Genomic DNA, 22,488 nt, shown 5'->3' with positions numbered 1-22,488 from the left:
ATTGGACAAAAGCCAAGGAGCTATGTTTTCTGGGGAAACTTATGCAATTGTGTGACTTAACAGAATTTAAAGCACTCTTGTTACACCTGTGCAAATTCCTAGTACAGATACACGTAACCCAGGCATCTCAAATTTTACCTCAGTAATTACAGTTGATTTGGATCTGTTGATGCTGATTTTCAGAAAATGTGTGAAACCTTGTGCTGTACTGCAAACCCCTTGATTTATGGTGTAAGTTAGAATAGAGGATTCAAGACAAGGCATCAGACTTTTTGCAATTTTTTTTTTAACCACTGAAATGTTATTCCTGACTAATGTAAGGAATTTCATTTTCAATGTGAAGGTTGCACTTAGAGGCCTGTTGGTGAAGAAGTGCAGATATAAATTAATTAAGAGGGTGCTGCTGGTTAAAAAGCTCATTATCAGGTAGTCTGATAGGTTTGATTTCAGTTGCAGTTGAAGCTGTGCAGAAATCAAGGGATTCCACTGAATTTCAGTGAAAATCATACATGTACTGACCAGACTTACTTAAATATCTGAAAAGAGCTTATCCTAAAATTTTGAGATGTGCTTTAGCTTTGTAGTACAAATGCAACTTTATGCAACAACAAGAGAATGGTAAGTGTAATACTGAGATAAAGAGAGGATGGACTGTAGAAGTGACTTCCATTCACTCGTGCTCTGAAGTCTGTGTTTTTGGACCTAGTCTGTCTTTTTATTCTGACAGAATTATTTTAATGTAATAGTGAAAAAAGTCCCAAATGACCCTAATCAAAATAGTCATTATGGAATTAATGAGAGTTGTATTTTAATATAGCTTATTCCCATATGAAAAAATTGTTAAAATCCTTAAGTGGGAATAAATTGCTTTAAATGTATTAGCATTGTTCGAGGAATGGGAAAATGTTGTGAAAAATGGTGTGAGATTTTTTGTTGTTGATGTGTTGGTGCTTTTTGTTTGGTTTTTGATTGCTTTTTAAAAAAATTTCTAGTTTTTTAATATTTTTTTTAAAAATTCTAAATAGTTTTGTATTCTGTTGTTGTGTTTCAAACCATCTGAAGTTTCCTCAGAGCCAGACTAGAGTAATGAATCTTCAAATTATGTTTTTGAAACATGTCCCTTTCTCTTTTCTGGAAGCTTCCTCTGGATGGGACTGAACTTTGTTGGTCAATTTATATTTGAAGTTTACACTAGGGTAGTAAACCTAAATTATTTAGTATAAAATTCTTGTCCTGTTCTCCTTTTGCATTTTTTTTTTTTACATTTTTGGCTTCAGACTTTATTAAATACATTCTTTGTTTGTTCTCTTTAATAAAGAGAGTTCTTTCCTGTGTCACTTGCTTCTTTGCAACAACCTGAACCAAACAGGAGAGGTAGGAAGTACTGCGCCTCACCCTATTTCCAGTATGATAGCACTCATTCATTCGTTTACATTGAAACACTGAAGTCAGAAACGGCAACATTTCCCAGTTCTGATGGAGGGTCAGATCTGCATACAAAGATCAGTGATGGGTAAAGATACTGCAGGGAAAGTGTCATTCTTCGAACAAACCAGTTGACTCTGTTATGAAAGTCATCTCAACGTGGTCATTAGCAGGGAGGGGAATGACCAGGAAATGGTGACTAAAAGGCAGACTGATTGTTACCTCCTTGAGCACAAATACTTATTCCAGACATCATTGGTATCAGAGCAGCTGTAGGAAAACATTACATGGGAAAGTTTGGGAGATAGGCAGTATACATTGACTGTGGTCAAATTTAAATTAGAGATCAGTTGAGACAGGGCCACCCAAAAATGTCTACATACGTAGCTGATCATTTGGATCTAAATAAGTATTCATAAACTGTAGGCACTAGCGGCAATTTGCCTAAAAATAATCATTTTGTCATCTCTAGTCTTTCCAAGACAGTCTACGTCAGCAATCATATTCTGGTAAATTGAGTTTTTCATTCTAACACGTTTTTTGTTTGTATTTCAGGTGCTATCATTTTTTCAGGGTTTGTTCACTTTCTATCATCAGGGATATGAACTTGCTAAAGACTTCAATCATTATAAAATGACCCTGCAGATAAATATACAAAATGTAAGTTGATATTAATATCTATGCCTTTTCTAATTTTTGAGTGAAATCACACACTTTACTGTATATACAGTATCTCTATTGTCACTACGTTCCCCGGTGCTAGTGCATTGCCTGGAAATATAGTGCCATCTCCTGGCTAACCAGCCACATCATGGAACAAATCGTCACTAATTCCAGTGAGTTCTTCATCATTTTTAATGCTCCTCTAAAAAATAAACACCAAGTAAAAGGCCCCCACTCCTTTTTCCAGTGTTTTATAGACACATAGCACAAGTACTGTCATGAAAGAATTTAAAACCCAATGAAGTCTGTTAAAATGCATACAACACTGGAGAATTCAGAGAATAGGTAATGGAGTGCCAAGGTTCTCAGTGTTTTAGGTGTGCTTGAAATCAAGTATGTGGTGGTCATGTCTGAGGGTCATTGCTCGATAAGGGCTGTATTTTCCATAACTAAGAAAAAGAAAGAACAACAGCTGGGCTTACCAGCTTTTTTTTTTTTTTTTTGGCATCTCTGCCAGCAGTGTGACTTGGAGTTTCTGTTTGTCTTGAAGCAGCCTTTTCAGGCAAGAACATCCCTGTTGGCTTGGGGTGCAGAACTGTATAAGGAGACTTGGTTGTTAGCACCCCTGGCATATTTGACAAAAAGATGTGGTCCTTCAAGGGTAGGCTAACGGGGGCCCACCACTAGTCAGTGTACCCTCACACCAAATTGCCTGGCATGATCCACTCAGGACTGGGAGAATAGGAAGCAAGGTGACAGGCTGAAGCAATGGGACTGATGACATCATTGGTCAAGTGGTCTATTTGCTTTGTTGAGATTTGTTGAAGAATAAAACTCACTCAGAGCAACTTGGATGTGCCAGAGGCCCGTTGGTAGGGAACAAACCATGTACCTATTGCAAACAAGCAATTCATGGTGGTGTGTCTGTTTTGTTGACCTCTAAGGGCACCTGGAATTAAGACACAGAAACTACTTCTCAGAGGTTTCAGTCTATTTTTAGAAATAGCTTAACTAGCAGGCAGTAGCAGGGAGGCGGGAAGGTGGAAGAGAGGATTACAGTTGTAATACATAGTGATATGATTCATGTGTCATGATACCATTCCTTTAATTTTCTTCCCGTATGTTTAAGTCTCAAGTTTCCTCTTGAGCTGTTGTTTGGTTTGGGTAGGGGAACTGAGTAGTGGTAACTTCATAAGCAGATTTTCATGGCAGAAGTCGGTGCTTCTGGAGGAAATTTGAGGACAGACTTGCTTCTTTTGACTGCTTAGCTTAACAGAGTGAGGAGCACTGTGGAGCTGCAGTGGATAGAAGGGAGCTGATGCAAGATGAGCAAGAAATGAAACTTGAGAGGGAAGCTGGGATACAGTTTTTTGAAGAGCTGGATTTCAGATTACAAATGGAAAAGAGGCAGTGAAGTGGTCTTAAGAAGTGATGAGCAATAAGAAAGCAAGCTAATCTCAACAGCTGCATTTTCAATTGACTGAATGGTATTATAGTGTGCCCCAGGAAATCCAAAAGAGATTGAGCATTGCAGTTCAAGTTTCATGAATAGATAGAAAGAATGACCTGGATTTCAAAAAGCTGTAGAGAGAAAGGAGGCAAGACTTAACAACTCTCTGAGGTAAGAGGAGAATAGAAGGAAGCATATAAAAAGATCCTGAGAGGACATGACACATCCTTCACTGTGTTGAAGATGAACAAAACATCCCAAAGAAAAATGAACTAAGTCTTGGCTATGGTACAGCTGAGCTGCTGGCAGAACACTGGATTGACATGTTAGAAATTGAAGGGTACAAGATTCAGTACAGAGAGCCTAGCTGGATATGGAGAATGATTTGAGAGCTGCCAGCGTAGCTGTAGTAATTGCCTTCCCTTTCATTCAGGTTGTCTTTGCTTTGGGAATCATGCTGTGGATTTTCTCTCCACCCCCCCCCCCCCCCCCCCTTCCCCAAATGAAAGAGGAAAAAAAAATAAGAGCCACCCCAGCCCTGTAGCCCAAGCTCCAGTATACTGATTCTTCCAACAGTCTTATTCACTTGTAAAAAATCCTGCATCTTGAAATAGTTCCCCCAGACTACCAGGACTTTTCTCTTGTTATCTCAGTTCTGTGCTCAACCCCACACAAGGATCCTTGCAGCCTTGACCTTCTCCTGCCCCACAAGCAAACCTGGCCTCCCCTGGGAAAAGGAGGCATAGCCACGCTGGTGCAGCAGCTGTGGTCGACTCCTGGTTAAGCTCAGCTTTGTCACAGCGCAGAGGGAGACAGAAATTTTCTTGAGGTTTCCAGAGCCTGTGATGCTCCATCCCGCCACTCCCAGGGTGCATTTCACACACTTGTATTTCTGATCCCTGCATAGCTAAGAGAAAGACTCTGGCAGGATCACTTAAAACATCTAACCTCGAAGTGATCAGTGCTCAGACAGGAAGTTTTAGGTATGAGCAATCTGTTGCTGTTGGTTTTTTTGCCTTTGTCCTGAGTACAGAGTATATTTTTTTAATACAGCTCTTCTAGGAAATTAGGAAAAGAAACTTAAAAAATTGTTTGAAGCCTTGGAAATGAATTTATGTGCAGGGTCTAACTCCAAAATTTGTGAGCAGATGTGACCTGAAATTAAGATGACAGATATGGGGAGGGTTCTAGAGCAGTTGTTTTGCCTGGAGGAGGGGTGGTAGTTGTTCTTAGTTATCCCCTAAAGAATATCTGCTGCTTTTCTCTACAAAACATAGGGGTATGAGTGGCTGCTGTGACCAGCTTGCATGGACTGTGTTTGTGCCCATGAATAAACTCCTTCCACGCATAAATCTGGAATTTGCATGTACAAATGGCCAGTCAGAAACATAGTGTTAACTGTCCGTGTACAAGAATGGATACTTGTTTATATTCATGATATATTTGTCAGTGTATGCAACTGTATGCTTGTCCTGGGGAAAAAAATGAAATGGGTTAGGCAGCATTTTCAGAAGCTCATCCATTTTCAGAAAAATAAAGATCACCTCAAAAAGCAACAAGACACATAAGTGTGCACCTGGAAGTATGTGTTTTCCTCGAAACTGAGGAAAATACTAGCCTGGAATTTAAAGGTATGTTTTCAGTTTGTGCAATTTGGGCAAGTGAGTATGCGGAGAAAGCTAGGTATTACCATGATTCTTTTGGTTTTGTTATTTGCTTACTGGCCAATTGCCAAGTGTTCTTCAGACCAAACTGAAGAGTTTCTTGTGTCAGGTATGAGCTGCTCTGTTATTTTGTGTAGTCCTATTGTATAATTTGTGGACAGTGTGGTACTTTCTGAATGTTTTTAATAATATTCTAAGAAATATTTCTCTTGTGGCTGCTGGCAAACTTTGGGATGACATTGAGAAATAATAATCAACTGGACTCTGGGGTTTGGGTGGTTTTTTTTTTTTGCATGCTTCTGCTTGTGTGTGATCAAAACATTTAACATGTGTATAGTCTCAATGTATATACATTGTTGGTGACTTTCCTGTCACTTTTTCTCAATAACCACAAAAAATCCTTTCTTTCCTGACAACTAGTAAATTAAGCAAACATCTGTAGCAATATTTTTCTAAGGAATCTTGAATATTCAAATCTAAAGTAATTTTGTACTCAGTATTTCACTACTTTCTGAACAGGTCAGCGCACTGTTTTAGAAATCTACTGTGGCAATCTTTGTGTGCTTTCCACAGTTGCAACAGCTAATATCTAAACCACACTTTAATTTTGAAGAATACCAGAAAACTTGAAGAGTAAACGCATATGGAAATTGTGCACTGACCATCCTAAAATGGCCTGAATCATTCTCTCATTTTATAAATAATTATTATAACTTCTATCTGTCAGGAAGAGCAAGTCTTTTCTTCCACCCTCTCTACTAATGGGTTTTTGCTGTCTTGTTTTAGACACGAAATCGTTTTGAAGGAACAAGGTCAGAAGTAGAGGAGCTCATGAACAAGATCAGAAGAAATCCTCAGGAACATAAAAGAGCAAATCACTTCACAATGGAAGGCTATCTCTATGTACAGGAAAAAAGTAAGGTGTATTCTTGTATTCCTGTAGTACTGATATTGTGCATACAGGCAAGTCTTATTTCTACAGGTAACATGAAGGCGCAAAGAATTTACGGTTTATTAAACAGAGTCATCTGAGTAAATGTTCAGAGTCTCTAATGGCAGTGTTACCATGGCTCATAAAAAGAGCATGGTGCTGAAAGTGTGACAGTTCTTAGCGAAGGTGACTGAATTCAGGGAAGTTTTATTTGACCAAAGGATGTATTTCATCTTATTTTTAATCCCCTTACTAATGACCTTCCCTAGAACTGTCAAACATTTGTTGTCAGACAACAATGTGAGTTGTCAAATTAGCCTCTGAAAATTGGGCTAGTTTAGTATGATGAAATCGACTGTCATTTCCTTGGTTCAGTGATATGCTTTCGTTAAATAATTATCATCATAGTGTCAAATAAAGCAGGCTATATGCTAGGCATCTAGCGTTGAAAACCTTGCTGTGAAGGTGCATGTCACACATATCCTGTCAATACTTTGAACACTTATAAATCTTTCCCACTCTAGTAAAAAAACTGAGTAAGATGCAGAGCTCTTACTGCTGAAGGAATGACTACAAAGTAGTTTATTTTTTAAAAAAAAAAACATTTTGCGTAAATCATATTTTTTAGATATGTGTCTTATAGAAAGCTTGTTATTCTGATGTGAGATTTTACTTTTATGATGTTTAATTAATTACTGCTCAAGTAAAGAATTCTGCAAAATGTTTCACAAATTGAAGACTACAACATTCTTGATGGAAACATTGGTATTAGTGTTCAGGAACATGTTTTAAGAGAACTAGCAGTAAAAAAGAAGAAAAATCGTTATTCTGTGAGATCAGTTTGCTGGTCTTGGTCATCGTGAGCTTTAGAATCAGCTGAAAGGATTCAGAAGGTGTGGGTATGCCTGAAGCTGAGTTGGGGAGGAACTGGGCAGTGAGTCATTCCAGGTTAGGAGCAGTGAAATCCCCTGTCAGCTCGAGCTGCTCATGAAAGGCTTCCCTGATACTCTGGGGCAGAGTCTTTCAAAAGAGAAAAGTCCTTTGCAGACCTTTTACTTTTTTTGGAAAAAAAAAAAAAAAAAAATAGAAGTGAGGAGATACAGAGGGTCAGTCAGAATCCCAAGTTTTAACGGTTAACGTTATGGTGCAAATCTCCCTAATACTGTATGCAGTAGGCTGGGCTCTTAAGTGAGTGTGTTTTATGTAGAGTGTGCACTGATGAATAGAGTTAGGAGTGAGTTTTGGTGTCAGAAAATGTGATCAGACCGTTATCAGCAGATAATGTAGAGCTTGCAACACAGCCGCATTAATCTGTGGTTATTTAGCTTCAAGTTACGAGGTGTAAAACTAGATTTCCATGTTCTGCTTAAATAAAGTTTCCAAGGGATATTTATTTTATAGGGGAAATTTATTTTGTCCGTAGTAGTGAGACAAAGATACGTTAATAATTATTTCCATTTGTCATTAAGCATAAATATGAAGTACTACATATATCAGTTTCTAGAATAGTAAGCACTGGTTAACATTTGTATTACTTTGTATAATGTTCTTAATTCATACCTTTGTTTTAAATGCTGTATTATTAGGAATTAAGTAGGACTCTTAAGTATCATTTTGGAAAGCAGGAGAAGAAAACACACAAATGGGAAAAAGTACATACTGTTTAATGATTTTGTTTTATGTAGGGCCTGCTCCCTTTGGTTCCAGTTGGGTGAAGCACTATTGCACGTATAGGAAGGAGACAAAGAAGTTCACCATGATCCCATTTGAACACAGATCGGGAGGGAAAGTTGTAAGTATATTTTTATATTCTACTATTACACTTGCCCTGTATCAAGATCAGAGGATGTGTCAGATAAGATGTGTCAAGTAATTTCCCTCTCTACCTCTTTGCCCTTTTTAAAATTCTTTCTGCATGTAACTCAGTCTGCCATTTAAGGACATTAACCTAAAGTAACGGATGGATTAATAGATAAGAATTCTGCAGACTTTTCAGTTGCTTCCTTTTAGAAGACCAGAGAATATGATACAGATAACATGCAGTGTTTCACCATTTAGAATCTGGTTTATCCATGAGGGATTTAACTTGTTAAAGTATAAATCAGGAAAATATAATAGACTTAGAAATTTCTCTCTTACATGCTCCAGTCAGATTTTTCTTTCAGCAATATGAGATGTAAGTACTAGAAGAGGGCCTAGAAAAGAGGGTTTTAATAGGAATATAATTTGTACTGACAACTGAATGTAATTTCAGATATCTTTGATAGCATCTGAAATATTCAAGACCCAGGACTCTGTTGATCTTTAAATGGCTTTAATTCCTATTGAAATAGTTGGGAATTGAGGGCACTCAGCACTTTCAGAAATGACGCGTTAAATGAGTGCATTAATATGGATGAAATGCATTTTGTTGCAAGGAAGAAGGATATCTGAAGCTGAAAAATAACACTTGAGTCGATATTCGTGTAAATGCAGCACCCTGCCCTATCTTCAAATTTGGTTAGAAAATCACATTGTTGGCATTTCATCAGGGTATTATATCCCATTAGTCTGAGCAGAGGGGAGATGGCTTTCATAATTTTGAGGGCTGTGTATATTTACAAATATATTGAATTTGGAAGAATCTTTCAAAAGCTCTGGAAAACCTGCCATACTGAGAATTAGTGGCATTTGGCTTCCTTAATAATTTCAGTACTTCTATGAATTTTTTATCATGATTTACTCTAATTGTAATAAGCCATTTTGGTTAATATAGTATGTGTGTAAGCATTTGGCATCCTAAAACACTTACGAAGCCATTTTTGCTGTATTAAAAGATCTTCCATTTTGAAACCCACAGTGCAAGTACTCCTTCAGTGACAACCTCCTGTGTCTGGAGATGTTGAATAAGACAAGAAATAATTAAAATGTACAGTTAATCCTGATTAAATCCAGTACAATGCATGCAGCATTCACAGATGAGATTATTTGATTACTGAATACTTCAGAGTAAAATATGATTGTAGTGTAGGTTGGTCTTGAAAGGACTGGTTCTGTAAGACAGATTACAGACAGTAAAGTACACTTAGTTTGTTCTAGTTACTGTAGCAATAGCACTTACTATGGAAATTGCTGTGTCTGACATAAAATAGAAGTCTTTTACACTCATTGTGTGCTTATATTGTAACGTGCAAAATCTTTATGCCAAAATATTTTTGTTAGCTTAAATTACTGTGGTACTGTGTCATGCTGTGAAGTACCAGCTAAAATAGACTCAATATTTTTGCATTTATGTCCCGTGGCATTTATGTGCTATTGCATGGAGACCTGAACGACAAACGTGAGCAAATCCTTTTGGAAGTGTCAGTTTTCAGTATAGCTTTTCACATTATTTTAATGTAAATTTACATCACTTGGTTTGTATAGCTGCCTTACTGAAGCTTTCTATTACTGGGTCAAGCATGTAAAAATTTTCTTTTCACAGGGTGATGAGGAACTCTTCGTCCTTACGTATTGTACCAAAAGAAATATAGATACTACAGACAGGCGATTCTGTTTTGATTTAGAAGCTTCAGACAGGTAAGCTCATGAAACACACTAGAAAGGACTCTTTTGAAGTAGTAGTTAACATTACTGTAATACTACTGTTGTATTTTCTTCTTATTTTTTCAATGCTTGTTCAGACTGCCAATGGGAAATAGTCACCGGAGGAGCAGGCAAGCACTACTGTGGCTCACTGGATTTTTACCTCAGTTGTGTGTAGCAGCAGCAGGAGGGAGGATCTAAACTGAAATGTAGACATTGTCTGAGCTCACATAAAAGAAAAGCAGAAAAAAAGTTAGAGAAACTATTATGAATTGCTGTTATCCTAGCGAAGATGGCTTAAATTGAAGTACATATAGCTATACTGAAAGACTGTGATCACAGTAATAATTCATACAGTCATGACCATATTGTATCACAAGCTTGTTTTCCAAAATGACATGTTGCTGAGGGTTGATGCTGGATTCTTAGATTGCAAATGATATCATTGGGATTTTGAGGCTCTTTGTAGCTGGTGTAATCATCTAGTGCATCTTGAACATTGTTGCCACTGCAGTGTTTTTTGAAACACCACCATTTTGTTGCTTTATTTCAAAAGAGAAGAATTGCTTATTTATTTCACCAGAAGGATCTTAAAATATGATAAATATTGCTTTTCATCAGCATTGTAGTTTTCCTTCATTTATGAAGGTGAAAGAAACCAACTTAATAGGGTACTGCAAATAAATACAGCTGTAGTAATGCCATGTTCTTTTGGTGCAGATTGTGCAGAACAGGATCATATACAGCATTAAATACTAGATATAAATTAGTGGACTGTTGCTGAGTTTTTGCATCCACCCCTTCTGAGCTGTTCTTAACCAATACATTTGCTCCTTCCTTATACCAATTAATTGCATTCTGATTTATCATGTAGCAGGTCTTCAAGTTTTATAGGTGGTTGGTTTTTTTCTGATGAAATTCATAGAGCCCTTCATTTTAAATTCAGTGTGGCCAGTGCAGTCAGGCCCTTCTGTCCTACAATGGCTAGTGGTCTGCAGATATGTCTGTGATGAGGATGATACACATGTGCACAGCCTTAGGCCAGAGGCTATGCCTAGCTTGCACAGCCAGTCAGACTGGCCTGCCTGAGGCACGCCTCTTCCTGTAACAAGCGATGGGTAAAGGAATGCAAAATTACCACGGCATCCAAAAACTTCCAGCTCACGTGGCAGATGCCGAGATACTAATTTACAGCTCAGGTGGCATTTGTCACAAGTCTACAGCGTTGTTTGAACTTGCATTTTTGATTCGAGGAGGATGTGGCTTAACTATTCTAACACCATGTCTCAGCAGTAGGAAAGGGAGCAAAGATTTAAACTTCTGACATCAGCTCCTCTTGGGTCAGTGTATTGGTCCGTGCGAAAACAGATTTCAAACTGAGTCTGATAAAGTTGCTAAAAAAGTACTGTGAGAAATGTCAGTCTATCCCCCTCCGTGTGTCATCTCTGCTCTATAGGATATCTGGAGTTTGAACAGAGATGGATGGAGAGCAGTGTTTCCTTGATCCTGCAAAACACTTTTTCATTCTCTTCTTTGGTAAAAGCGGGAAAAACCTAATCCATCTTTCTGTCCAGATATAATAGACACAACTGGTCCACTGTGACCTTGATATCAGACACTTTTCTTTTAATAATATATGTGTGTAGTACTGAGATGTTCCCATGGAGATTAGTTCTGTGCTGCAGGCCATTAGCTTGTTTCCTTGGTATCAGTTCAGGGCACGCTTATCCCTTGGCTTGTCCAAGTTAAAAAATAACATACAGATTGATGGCTGGCCATGGGGTTTTCTTTGTTGTGGAAGGAGACAAGACTGTAAAATTTTAGGAAGGATTTTTCAGTATCAAACATTCAGCCTTGTGTGTGACTTGAGCATAGTTTGGAGCTGGGTGAATATGTATGGATTTTTCTTTTAAAAAGAAAGCCGAGATACTTAAAACTGTAAGCTCTGAGGGTGCTGGGATCATGGCTAAATCTCTGAAAAGTGATGTTTCTTCTGTTTCTAGTACTCCATCATGTTTAGTTGGAGGTCACTAGTGGTAAACATAGAGAAATTTAAATCTTAAGGAGACAGCAGAGGTTTTTTGGGGTAGGAAAAAGAGCTTCTATTGATAAAGAGCATTATCCTTCTGAAATACTACTTAGATTTTAATTTTACCGATACAGGACAAGGAGGAAGGAAGACTTTCTCTCTTTTGACTTTAATTTGAAGAGAAATAAATAATGTTTCATGCAGCGTATACCGAGTTTGATGTATTGCCTCTAGGTGATACTCTTTGATACCTTGACGGTTATAATTAACTAGTAAAAGAAAGTAGACAAGAAAAAAAACAAATGAGCATGTGGATTTTTAGTTAATTTGGCTGATTACTTAGGATATTTTTTTCTACCGAGTGATTGTTTGCATGTTTATGATGGTTGCAGCTCTACGCTACTACGACCAGTTCATGTTGAAAAAAGCTGGTGTGGCTTGAGAAGCTGCTTTTCTTACTGTTATTACTAATACCAATATTAGCTTGTTTTAGTCATAAAGATTATTAGTTGCAGAAATTAAGGCAAGGCTTCCCTCACCCACTCAAAGAGCTCGATGTCTATCACTGAGAAGAGATTCCATTCTTATGGTTTAATAGTCTACTCACTTTAGCTAATCAAAAGAGAATGACTTGCTTGATTGCTGCTCTTCTCCAAAGTTATAGTTGGGTCTCCTGAGTTTAGATTGGTTTGCTAGAGGGTGTCTGCATGCCTTGTCCTCACATGTCTGAAAAGAGATTTGAGCAGGAGATATTTGTACCTATAGAATTTTACACTGCAATTAAATTGTGTGGTTTGATAAAATTTATGGTGAGGTGAAAATGAACTGGAAATGTCTCAAGCTGTAAAAATATGAACATGCTGTGTAGACTGTTACAGTTTTAAGTAAAAGTGGGATTTGTGTTGGTTTTCTCTGTGCTGCTCTTTTTAGATAACATTTTCCCCTACGGCTATTTTGTTACTTGAAGATAGATATAATACAAAAGAGAGAGAGAATGTTATGAATTAGTTCTCCATTTCTATCCATCTCTATATAATGAGATTTATAAATTTGCCAGAAGTATTGGCAGGGTGAATATAATGATTCTTTTTAATTGGCAGAAAAATAATTACCCAAATAACCTCTTCTGCTTTTACCTTTCCTTGCTTTGTACACTGTGCTGAACCACACAATTACTCTTTCTAGTTTCCTATTATATAAACATGAAAGTAGATTTATGTTAATCTCTGTTCACTAATCTCTATGTCCCACAGTTCTTGCTTTTTAGGAAAGTTATCATAGTGGAGTTTTGTAATGAGATACTGTGTTAAGACTTGATTATTTTTCATAAGATATTTACTGGAAAACTGTAATCATTGTCACTGCTCTAAAGCTGAAGACTATACATTGAATAAGTTGACAAATGCCGTTTTTTGTGTAACGACACAACAATGCAAGAGCAAGTTTATTTAGAGTTAAGAAAACTCAGTGACTCCCAGCAAGCATTGGAATCAACAAGCTATCAACAATGAGCTTTTTCAAATAAATAGTTTGCAGGCTACATTCATTTTCCTTTTGCTCCCTATCCTCCCTATTTCCTACTGTAATTATCAGTTCTATACCTTTTATTTTAAAGATGAGCAGTGTTCAGTAATTAAGCAGAAAAACTAACCCTGACTTTTAGGGCAATGAGCTTGTAGTTGGAAGTAGAATTTGACAAGACTCTCTTGATTGCTGGTAAATGCAATTACTTTGTGTGGTTGGTTTGCAGGCCTGGAGTTCCTGTAACCATGCAGGCGTTTTCTGAGGAAGACAGGAAGCTGTGGATGGAAGCCTTGGATGGAAAAGAAGCTGTAAGCGTCACTTTTTTTATATTCATTTATAGTGTAATGGAGAAATTCTCTCACCCTCTGCTTCCTGATCCCATTTATACTTTAATAAACTGGGATTATGTAGTTTGCAAAACAATAGATTCAATGAGGAAATATAAAAATGAAATAAAACTCAGGAGAGATGAGTAACTCAGTAAAGCTCAGCATAGATAACTGCTAATACTGATATGAGATATTTTTCATTGTAATGACAGCATTGATTTTTATAAATGGTTTCTCATCACAATAATGATATTGGTATTCTACAAAATGTCTAGTTCTAAGCATGTTTACTTAGCCTTATGCTGACATACTGCATTCTAGTGGCAAGACTTGCATGAGTTAGTTATATGGTATTATTATTACTTTTTTTTTTAAACTAGATCAAAAAAATCCTTGTCAATGGGAATGAAGTTGTACTTGAATTTGCTTAGTTTCTGGTTCATATCAGAAGATGGGTCTGAACTGCAGAATTAAAACACACAGCAGATTATTCTTACTATCACAAATATTATATTGGTCTTGTGGACCAAAAATAATGGGGTTTTCTAGTCAACGACACAATCGTGTGTCTGTCCCCAGTAGTTGGCTACTGGGGATTTTAGCAGTAGGTTTTGTTGACATCACTGTTGTAAAAATCTTGTTTCATCTGCAGAGGTGTTTATTACCATCACATGTTGTCTGAACTGGATTCCCCGGTAAATTTACAACCTCTGGGAATGCCAAGCTGGGACATGACTCCCAGGATTCATAAAAGCAGTTCACAATGATCTGAGTGAACTTGATCTGTGGGAAATTAACATGCAGAGAAACGTAGGAACATGGAGCACGTAAATCACAGTTAATTTCAGTGGCTGTAACCAACATTGTTTTTCTCTCCAAGGAACTGTATTTGTTGAGAACTTTTAAAAAATTTCACTCCTTAAAAAGTGCAATTATCTACTTTCTGAGGGGCACGGACCTCTGGTCCTACTGTTAGAGGTGATACGTTCTAGCTGTAAACAGCTGTATTTGTGCCCACTGGGCATTAAGATTGGGGGTGTCTTGTTTCTGGTTTCATAAAATTCTTGAAAATAATTTCTGTCTTTTTACTCTTTTTGCGTTAGCTGTTCATCAATTTGAATAGAGCAAATGCAAAACGAGAGGGAAGTAAGTATTTGAATTACTATTAAAGCTGATTTTTTTTTTTTTAACCTTTTGCAACTGAGAAAGGCAAAGGTAAATTGTTTTCTGGGGATCCAATGTAATTAAAGATTTTTTTTTTTTAATCTTGAGTTCTGAATATATTTTGTGGATTTTGTAATTTACGGGTTTTCACAGTAATGCAGTTTAGTACATACATAAGAATTGTAGGACTGGACATAAACTAGAGAAACAGTCTGATTGTTTTTCCCAATTTACTTCATGCTTGAAATTTGACTCAAAAAAGGGTTAATTTGTATGTAAATGCATCACAATTTCTTAATCCAGATTGTGTGTACACATCTGTTAGAATGCATAAGTATGGTTTTAAAAGCAATCAGAGCTGAACATAAAGGTCAGCAAAAAACCTGAATGCATGTATTTAAAATGTAAACCATAATATGGAAGTAGAAGAGATGGCTTTCTTTAAATGATGTTAGCTTTCTTCTGTTAGTAAAGTATATGAGTGAAAACAGTTATCCTTCTTGCATTAGCAGGCAATTTATGCTTGCTTTTTTTTTTAAATTTTTATTAAATAGTTGGTTAAAGCTGGATCCTGGTGTTATTAATAGAAATTTTTCCACAGATTTTTATTTTCGTGGTGCAAGACCAGGTCCCCAGGAGCAAGAAGGCCAGATGTTTTGGGGGAAAGCCAGTTTTGCAATATAAGCTTTTAAATGAAGTTTTGATGTGAAGAAAATAATCAGACAGGAACAACAAAGGAGCACTGGATCTCAGCTGTTGTCCTGTTAATACATCTGCTTTTATGTAGTCAGATCATTAACTGCTGTGAAATGATATACATGTGTCCTGTATCTTTAGTGTGGGAATTTCTTTGGCTTAGGGTAGGACTCAGTAAAAGCCCTGCTGTTGATGATTATGTTTTTTCATCATAAGCACTTCCTTGTCCCATTTGGTTAACTCGCTCAGATGTTGTCGATGTTGCAGTAAGTACTGTTAAATTCCATTTTGCATCTGCCAACATATGTACCTAATCAGAGATCCCATTCTTCAAAGGCTGCTGCTGTGAACAGATTCAGTGAAGCCACTACCACCAGAATAAGCCTTTACTTGGTCTAGGCGGGGTTGTGAAGGAGAAAACGGGAATTTCTCTAGAAAAAGTGATGAAGTATTCCTGTTCCAGAATATTTACAGTCTTGCCTGAAAAGTACTAGCTATGTGGTTAAGTCCAGCCTTATTTTTCAGTGAAAGACATAATTGTAATGGTGCTTTAAAACTTTTGAAACTTTTTTCTCCTTGTAGGTGCACAGTTGGATAAGATAGGGTTCACCGTCATCAAAAAGTGCATCAGTGCTGTTGAAACACGAGGTAAGGATCAACCTGGCCTGTTTGTGAAGCAGCTGGTCTGCTCTTCAAAGAAGGCCCATGTGTTCTAGTCTCCTGCAGATCTCTGGGGAAGACTTAACATGGTAGATATTACACTGATTACACTGACCAGGGCAGGAGCTTCCTTCTGTCCAGTCCTGGCCTTTTTTGTATGGCTTTCCCTCAAGAAATGTGTTTTAAGAAGTGCTCAGAAGGGGGTAATAGCACCTCTCTTGACAAACAAAACCAACGTTTGTGGGTAACAGCTGAGAAAAAAACACGTATCTTGTAGACAATTCCTGTACCTTAGCTTTGGTGTTGGAACAGGCTAATTAATTTTTGTATTCCATTTGTGGACTTTGAATGGAGGTTTTCTGTTTAGTCATTTAAGACAGAAGAATGGGAGCTGAGCAGACAAGTGAATAACAAAAAGTATTGAAGTGGAGTTAGTCTCACACCAGAGACAGGGATGCTGTCAGGCTTACTGTTGCATGTACTCATTGTTGTACCTCCAGAATTGGAGACAGAACAGAAAGGTCAGTATGGAGACAATATTCAGGAGGTAGTAGTTGGGATGATGGTTGTGGAGGGGCTCTATGACACAGACCCTGTGTAACTTGAGCACTGGATAATACTAACTTTTGATATTCCTGCTGTATGAGGAGACAGCATTCCGTGTATGGACATGCTGAAATGTGAGGTGACCAGCCACTCTGAGGCTCACTGCATTGTATATGGTATTGTGTGGAGAACCTGCTTCTTTGGTTGTGTTTTTTTGAGAGAGGTGAAGAGATGAAAATAGGTAATTGGTTACGGTGTATTTCTTAGTTTGCTAAAAGAGATGTTGAAATTTCTCTGTAAATTTTTTTTTTCTCCTAAACTGTTGACCAACCTTCCTGCTTTCAAAGGGGAGACTTATGATTTTTCAGAAATCGTATCTTTTTTTCTAGAGGTTTGGCATTGTGCAAGGCAGAATATTTATGTCTGTCTTTGTATGACAGTCTAGCTTAAATAAGATAGCTGAACAGAAGAATGGGTTGATCACACTTCTGTCAATGCAGGGTCTTAAAAGCAGTGTCTTCCATTGTCATGGTTTGAGCCCAGAGGGCAATTGAGCACCACACAGCCCCTCACTCATGCCTTCCCCCTCAGGACTGGAAAGGAAAAAATGCAACAAAAGGCTCAGGAATCGAGATAAGGACAGAGAGGGATGACCCACCCATTATGGTCATGGGCAAAAGACAGACTCTCTAGGGGAAGAACATCAGTTTAATTCAGATACTAACACCACCACCACTTAACAGAGTAGGGCAGTGAGAAGCATTACCACATCTTAAAAGCACCTTCCCCCACCCCTCCCTTCTTCCTGGGCTCAGCTCTGCTCCTGATTTCTCTAATTCCTCTCTCTCAGTGGCACAGGGGGTCAGGGGATGGGGGGGTACAGTCAGTCTCGCTGCTTCTTCCCCCTCAGGAGGAGGACTCCTCACATTCTTCCCCTGCTCTAGCATGATTCCCCTCTCACAGGACACAGTCCTCAATGAACTTTCCCTGACTTGAGTCCCTCCCACGGGCTGTAGCTCTTCCCAGGCTGCTCAGGTGTGGGTCACTCCCGTGTGTTCCAGTCCTCCCAGTGCTGAACTACAACAGTGGGGGCTTCTTCCCTCAGAGTCCCAGCCTTCTCCAGGTGCTGTCGTGGGGTCCTGACGGGCTGCAGGTGGCATCTGCTCCCCTGGTGACTTCCATGGGTGCAGGGGTTGGCCCTGCCCTCTCCCCAGCTGCGGGGAGGGGGTGTCTCTGCTCCAACGTACCTCCCCCTCCTCCTCTGTTCTTCCACTGACCTTAGTGTTCACAGAGGTGTCTTCCTCACAACTTCTCCTCACCACTCGCACTCTTCCTCCCAGGTTCCCCTTCTTAAATACATTATGGCAGAGGTGCGGCCACCATCACTAATTTGGCTCATCCTTGGCCAGAGTTGGGTCCGACTTGGAGCCAGGGGAGCTTCAAGAAGCTTCTTGCAGGCAGCCACCACTGTAGCCCCCTTACCTGCTACCAAAAACTCTACCACACACATACAAACCCAGCACATCCATGTATGCACTTACTATACAATATTATTAGTAAGACTGAGCAGCCTTTGTGATCCTGAGAATTTAGCCTTGAAACAGCAAGGAGTATCTGAAATTGTTTTTCTCTTGGACTTCTTCATCAGTCCTGTCTGATGCATTAAAGATGTTATTCCAGATTATACCATATTCTATCTGGTGTTATTTTTGTTCATTCTGTTCTTTTGAATATTTTCGTCATAAGGTTTGCCTGTCTCATCACTTTAAAAATTTCAAGTTACTGGCATTTACAATCTGAATATTTCAGCTGGGAAACACTGCAGATAAAGCTGGCATCCTACAGATAAGTTGCCTTCACTGCAAAACCCTACTTCGATATCGAATGGATCCTCTGTTTGCACTGGATGAGGCAGATTTTATGAAAAGGGTAGTATGTGGTCATGTAATGAAAGGCTGGTTTTGGTCTACAGAAGACTGACTGATTACCTTACAATACCTTATCAATCATGCTTACTCTAAGCAGTGTGGAGTATGTTATATTTTGGTTTGTTATCTGTAGGTGCATTAAAGAGTTTTCTTCAAGTAGTCTTTTTTTTTTTCTTTCTTTGACACCCTGCAGGGAAAGTGAAACAAGAACATAACAGTGGAAAAAGTGTTCACAGTTTTTCCTGAAGTGGATATTTGAAGAAATGGGTTAGATAATGTGTTCCTTCTCATGGCTGTGGGTTAAAGTGAGTGGTGGTTCAAGCCCACTCTGTCCTTTATGCCTTGGTTTAGGGGCATGTAAGAAGGTGCAAAATATGTGTAACCCCAACTAATACTGTTCAAGATGAATGATAAACTTGCATAGATTAGAAGCACATGACCCTGTAGTGGGATCTGCCCTGAAGCATACTTGGAGGAGAAGGAGAGTTACCAAAGTTAGCTACAGTATTTCCTCTCTTTGGAGACCTTGCAGCTTTGCTATCCCTTGTACACAGCCTTTGTAAGACCTGCACTCAATAGAGTGCTTTGTGGTAATTACTACCAATGAAAATGACTTTTATCTATTAATTTTGTTTCGGGGAGTACTTAAGGAAAAAAAAAATCGGTATTCAATAAATATTTATTTTCCCAGGGTTTCAAGAATTGGGTTTAGGTGAGGTACTATCTTCCAGGAACTCAGCAGTCCACCTAGCTCTGTTTCAATGAACTTGATTCATCCATTGCATTTCAGGCAGTTGTTGATGATTTTCTGTTTATCAATACTGAACTTAACATCAACTGCATTTAAAAAAAAAAAAAAAAAAGCAAGCCTAACAAACAAAATCCCAACTTCATCCCTGAGACTAACTGAAGCATTCCTAAAGGATCAGTTTCTATTTTCTGCAGAACCTGCAGGACCACCTGCTGCTACCTGCCAAGCTAAACAAATGGAGAGCCAGGAGAACATTCAGTTGTTTGCCTCAGAGGGGTTTGGCCAAATAGTTGTATGATGAAGAAAACCCATCTTTCAGGCTGCAGATTTTATACCTATTCTTGTTCTTAAAACAATTTTTACTTGATTATTTTACCTTAATGGTAACACATCAAGGCAAGTTATGTTCGGCAGAAGAAAACAGGACAGATGCCTCTTCAGAGACTGTGCTTGTGTGCCATGTTTTTATCTCTTTTAATCATAATGGGTGTGAGGTTGGCGTGGGTGGAAAGAGAGGACAGTCTAGTGTGGGTGGAAACTGAGAATAGTCTTGTCATGTCATAGCAGAAAAAGTCTGGTATTCAGAGAGAGAAGAGCATAACAGAGATATTGAACATAAACTTGTCAATGGCTGGATAATTTTTTCTCAGTTACGTTCCCTTTTATAAAGCCAGGGAGGAAATTATCTGCTCTGAATGAATAGAAGAATCAAAGACAGTGTCTTGGTTAAAATGCATGTAAGCTTCTGATTCAGCGTTGCTTTATAAGACATTGGCTGTGCTTTACCTGGTAGGAGACGCTGAGACATCGAGATATGCAGCCTGTCTCTCACGTACTGAGCATGATGCTGCTTGGATGTGCACCCATGTTTTGTCTCTGAGAGAACATTTTGGGATTCCATTTGGAGTATTTTATTTATAATTCTTGTACTGAGAATAATACAGCGGGGTAAAAGTTTATAGCAACATCAAAGAGCTGTTTGCTCCGCTAGTAAAGACTCTGTGCGTGTTTTTGTGTGCAAGTACTTGGTTGTACCTTCTGTGAGGATGTGGTAGGTAAGTGTTTGCCAGAGAAGTGTTTGTTGAGGTTTTAGAACTGCCGGAGCTGCTAATCTGAGCTGCAGAGAGAGATGGCAGCATTGAGCTGTCTGGCCGGCCTGTCTGCTCATGAGAAAGAAATAAGATGGTGAGGAGGAAGTAGAAAACCTTTTCACGTAACAAAAAGAAATCTGGCATTATCTTGAATTTAGAATGTCACTTGCATGGTTGTTTCTGTACTATGAAGTTTGATATCAAAAGTTGTGTTTGCAACTGTATTACTAGTCTGTGTCAGCCACATGTACAATGCCAGCCACAAAGTAAACTTCCCTACATGCCTTGCTTACAATAGTATAAATTACTATTTTACTTACAATACCTTATTTTTCTAAGCATGTTTCACAAATTGTGTACCTGTGCCAAATTCCAGTATCAGACAGCCAAACATCTTGACATAATGGAAGTATGAAGGAAATTATGCTGCGGGGCTTTACCGCTCAAGTTGCCAATAGTGACTGGTTGAGCCGGCAGACACAGTGTCTGAACCCTTCAACATTTTAGTCAGTGGTAAGCTATTCCTTGCAATGAGTCATCTTGTCAATTGTGTTCTGTAAATGCCAAGCATTATCAGTCTTGGATGTGCTGAAGATCTGAAATGTGCAGATTAAATCAGAAATAGTACTGTTTCAAACCAGGCTTGTATATTTTAAATAAAACATCATTTAAAGGTATGTTTAAAGGTATCACTTAAAACTGTGTTGAAATATTAATTCCTCTTTGCACTTCTTGATGTCTGCTAGCAATTAGCTGTGCTTTTTTCAGGTTGATGAATTTGAAACGGATCAATTATCTGATAATTACTATCACAGACTCATGATTATTTCTGGAGGATTGTCTTAGTTTCAATACTGCTATAATTTTAGAGACTTTTGCATATTTTGTCTGTTTTAATATTGAGCAGTAGTTTCTGTGGTTTGACCTTACCCGTAAATGTATGTTTGGGGTCGGCACAATTTGGTTCCCCCTAGTTTTGATGCTAGAAGCACAGGAAGTCATGAAACAACTTCTGAGATAAGCAAAAGCTGAGATGTATTTGACTGTGACAGTATTTCTTCAGCTTTTTGGCTTCTTGCATACGATGCAGAAGGCTTGTTCTGTGGTACTAAAAGTAGTGGAGGACATTGTATAAAAAAAGTGTGATGCATTTTGGCAGAGCATTAAAAAGCTTGGTGTTACTTTTGTACCAGAATTTTCCTGGACACCTCTGAGAAATTTGAAGTAAAAAATACTTGCTGCTCTCAGGACAGATTCCTAGTGCATCCTTGTTTGGAGTGAATCAAGGACTATGCTTGCTTTTTAAATTTTTTTTTAGTGTTGGCAGTCTTTAAGTGGTGTATAGCATGCTATCACACTGTTGTTCTGGGGATCGTTGGAAAACTTGGTTGGGTTGATAACTTCATATTTTGAGAATAGTAGTATTGTGGCCACATAGTTGCTTTTTGCGGTTCGTTCTTTTGCGCACAGCTAAACTGCGAGCGTACTCTAGAGTGGTGTTTTTTGACCACAGATGAAATGCTGGAGATCTGGCTTATTCTGTTAATTTGAGCCAGCTCTGAACATGACATCTAGCTTAAGACTCAGCATCATGACAGTGCTGCCCGCATCCTGGGGAAAGAAAAGGGCCAATTTTGCTCAGGTGGAGCAACTGAGAGAAGTAGCAGCTGCTGACATAGCCTGTCAGCTCCCCGCTGGGACAGGGGATGGAGCAGTGTTAGCAGGGAGGCGTTCAGCAGGCTCTCAAAGGGCTGGGATGGCTGAGGAGGCTGCAGACTGTGTGAGGAAGAGGAGGGGGTGAGAGAAGAAGGAAAAGATGTAGCAAGGCTACACAGGAAGAGGAAGCAGAAAATGCAAAATTCTCTTCACTGTATTGAGAGTTATTGCTGCATATTATGCTTGTGTCTGACAGTAATTCATTAAAAGGCTAATGATTTTTACATACTTCATCTAATATTTATTTGGGAAGAAACTTTCTCTCATATGACTGGTTTTAATTTTCCTTCTCTGGGTTGGAACGGTTTGGTATTGAAACTGGGAATTCTCCACAAGTCTTCCTTTGTTGAAGAATAT

At 38.5% G+C, this 22,488-nt stretch overlaps 1 protein-coding gene across 4 annotated transcripts in view; it reads left to right on the top strand.

The window, feature by feature from the left end:
- Nucleotides 1-22,488, top strand: part of ARHGAP10 (Rho GTPase activating protein 10) — a 152,694-nt gene that overhangs the window by 63,526 nt on the left and 66,680 nt on the right. For all 4 annotated transcript variants that reach the window (XM_074823836.1, XM_074823837.1, XM_074823835.1 and 1 more), the window contains 7 exons: nucleotides 1,981-2,085; nucleotides 5,989-6,118; nucleotides 7,819-7,925; nucleotides 9,597-9,691; nucleotides 13,477-13,558; nucleotides 14,683-14,725; nucleotides 16,022-16,087. In XM_074823836.1, coding sequence (XP_074679937.1) covers nucleotides 1,981-2,085; nucleotides 5,989-6,118; nucleotides 7,819-7,925; nucleotides 9,597-9,691; nucleotides 13,477-13,558; nucleotides 14,683-14,725; nucleotides 16,022-16,087 — 628 coding nt within the window. The remainder of the gene's footprint in view (nucleotides 1-1,980; nucleotides 2,086-5,988; nucleotides 6,119-7,818; nucleotides 7,926-9,596; nucleotides 9,692-13,476; nucleotides 13,559-14,682; nucleotides 14,726-16,021; nucleotides 16,088-22,488) is intronic.

This window comes from Strix aluco, chromosome 4 (genome assembly GCF_031877795.1).
Source record: "Strix aluco isolate bStrAlu1 chromosome 4, bStrAlu1.hap1, whole genome shotgun sequence".
NCBI classification, from domain to species: domain Eukaryota; kingdom Metazoa; phylum Chordata; class Aves; order Strigiformes; family Strigidae; genus Strix; species Strix aluco.
This window is presented reverse-complemented; position numbering and strand designations above follow the sequence as displayed.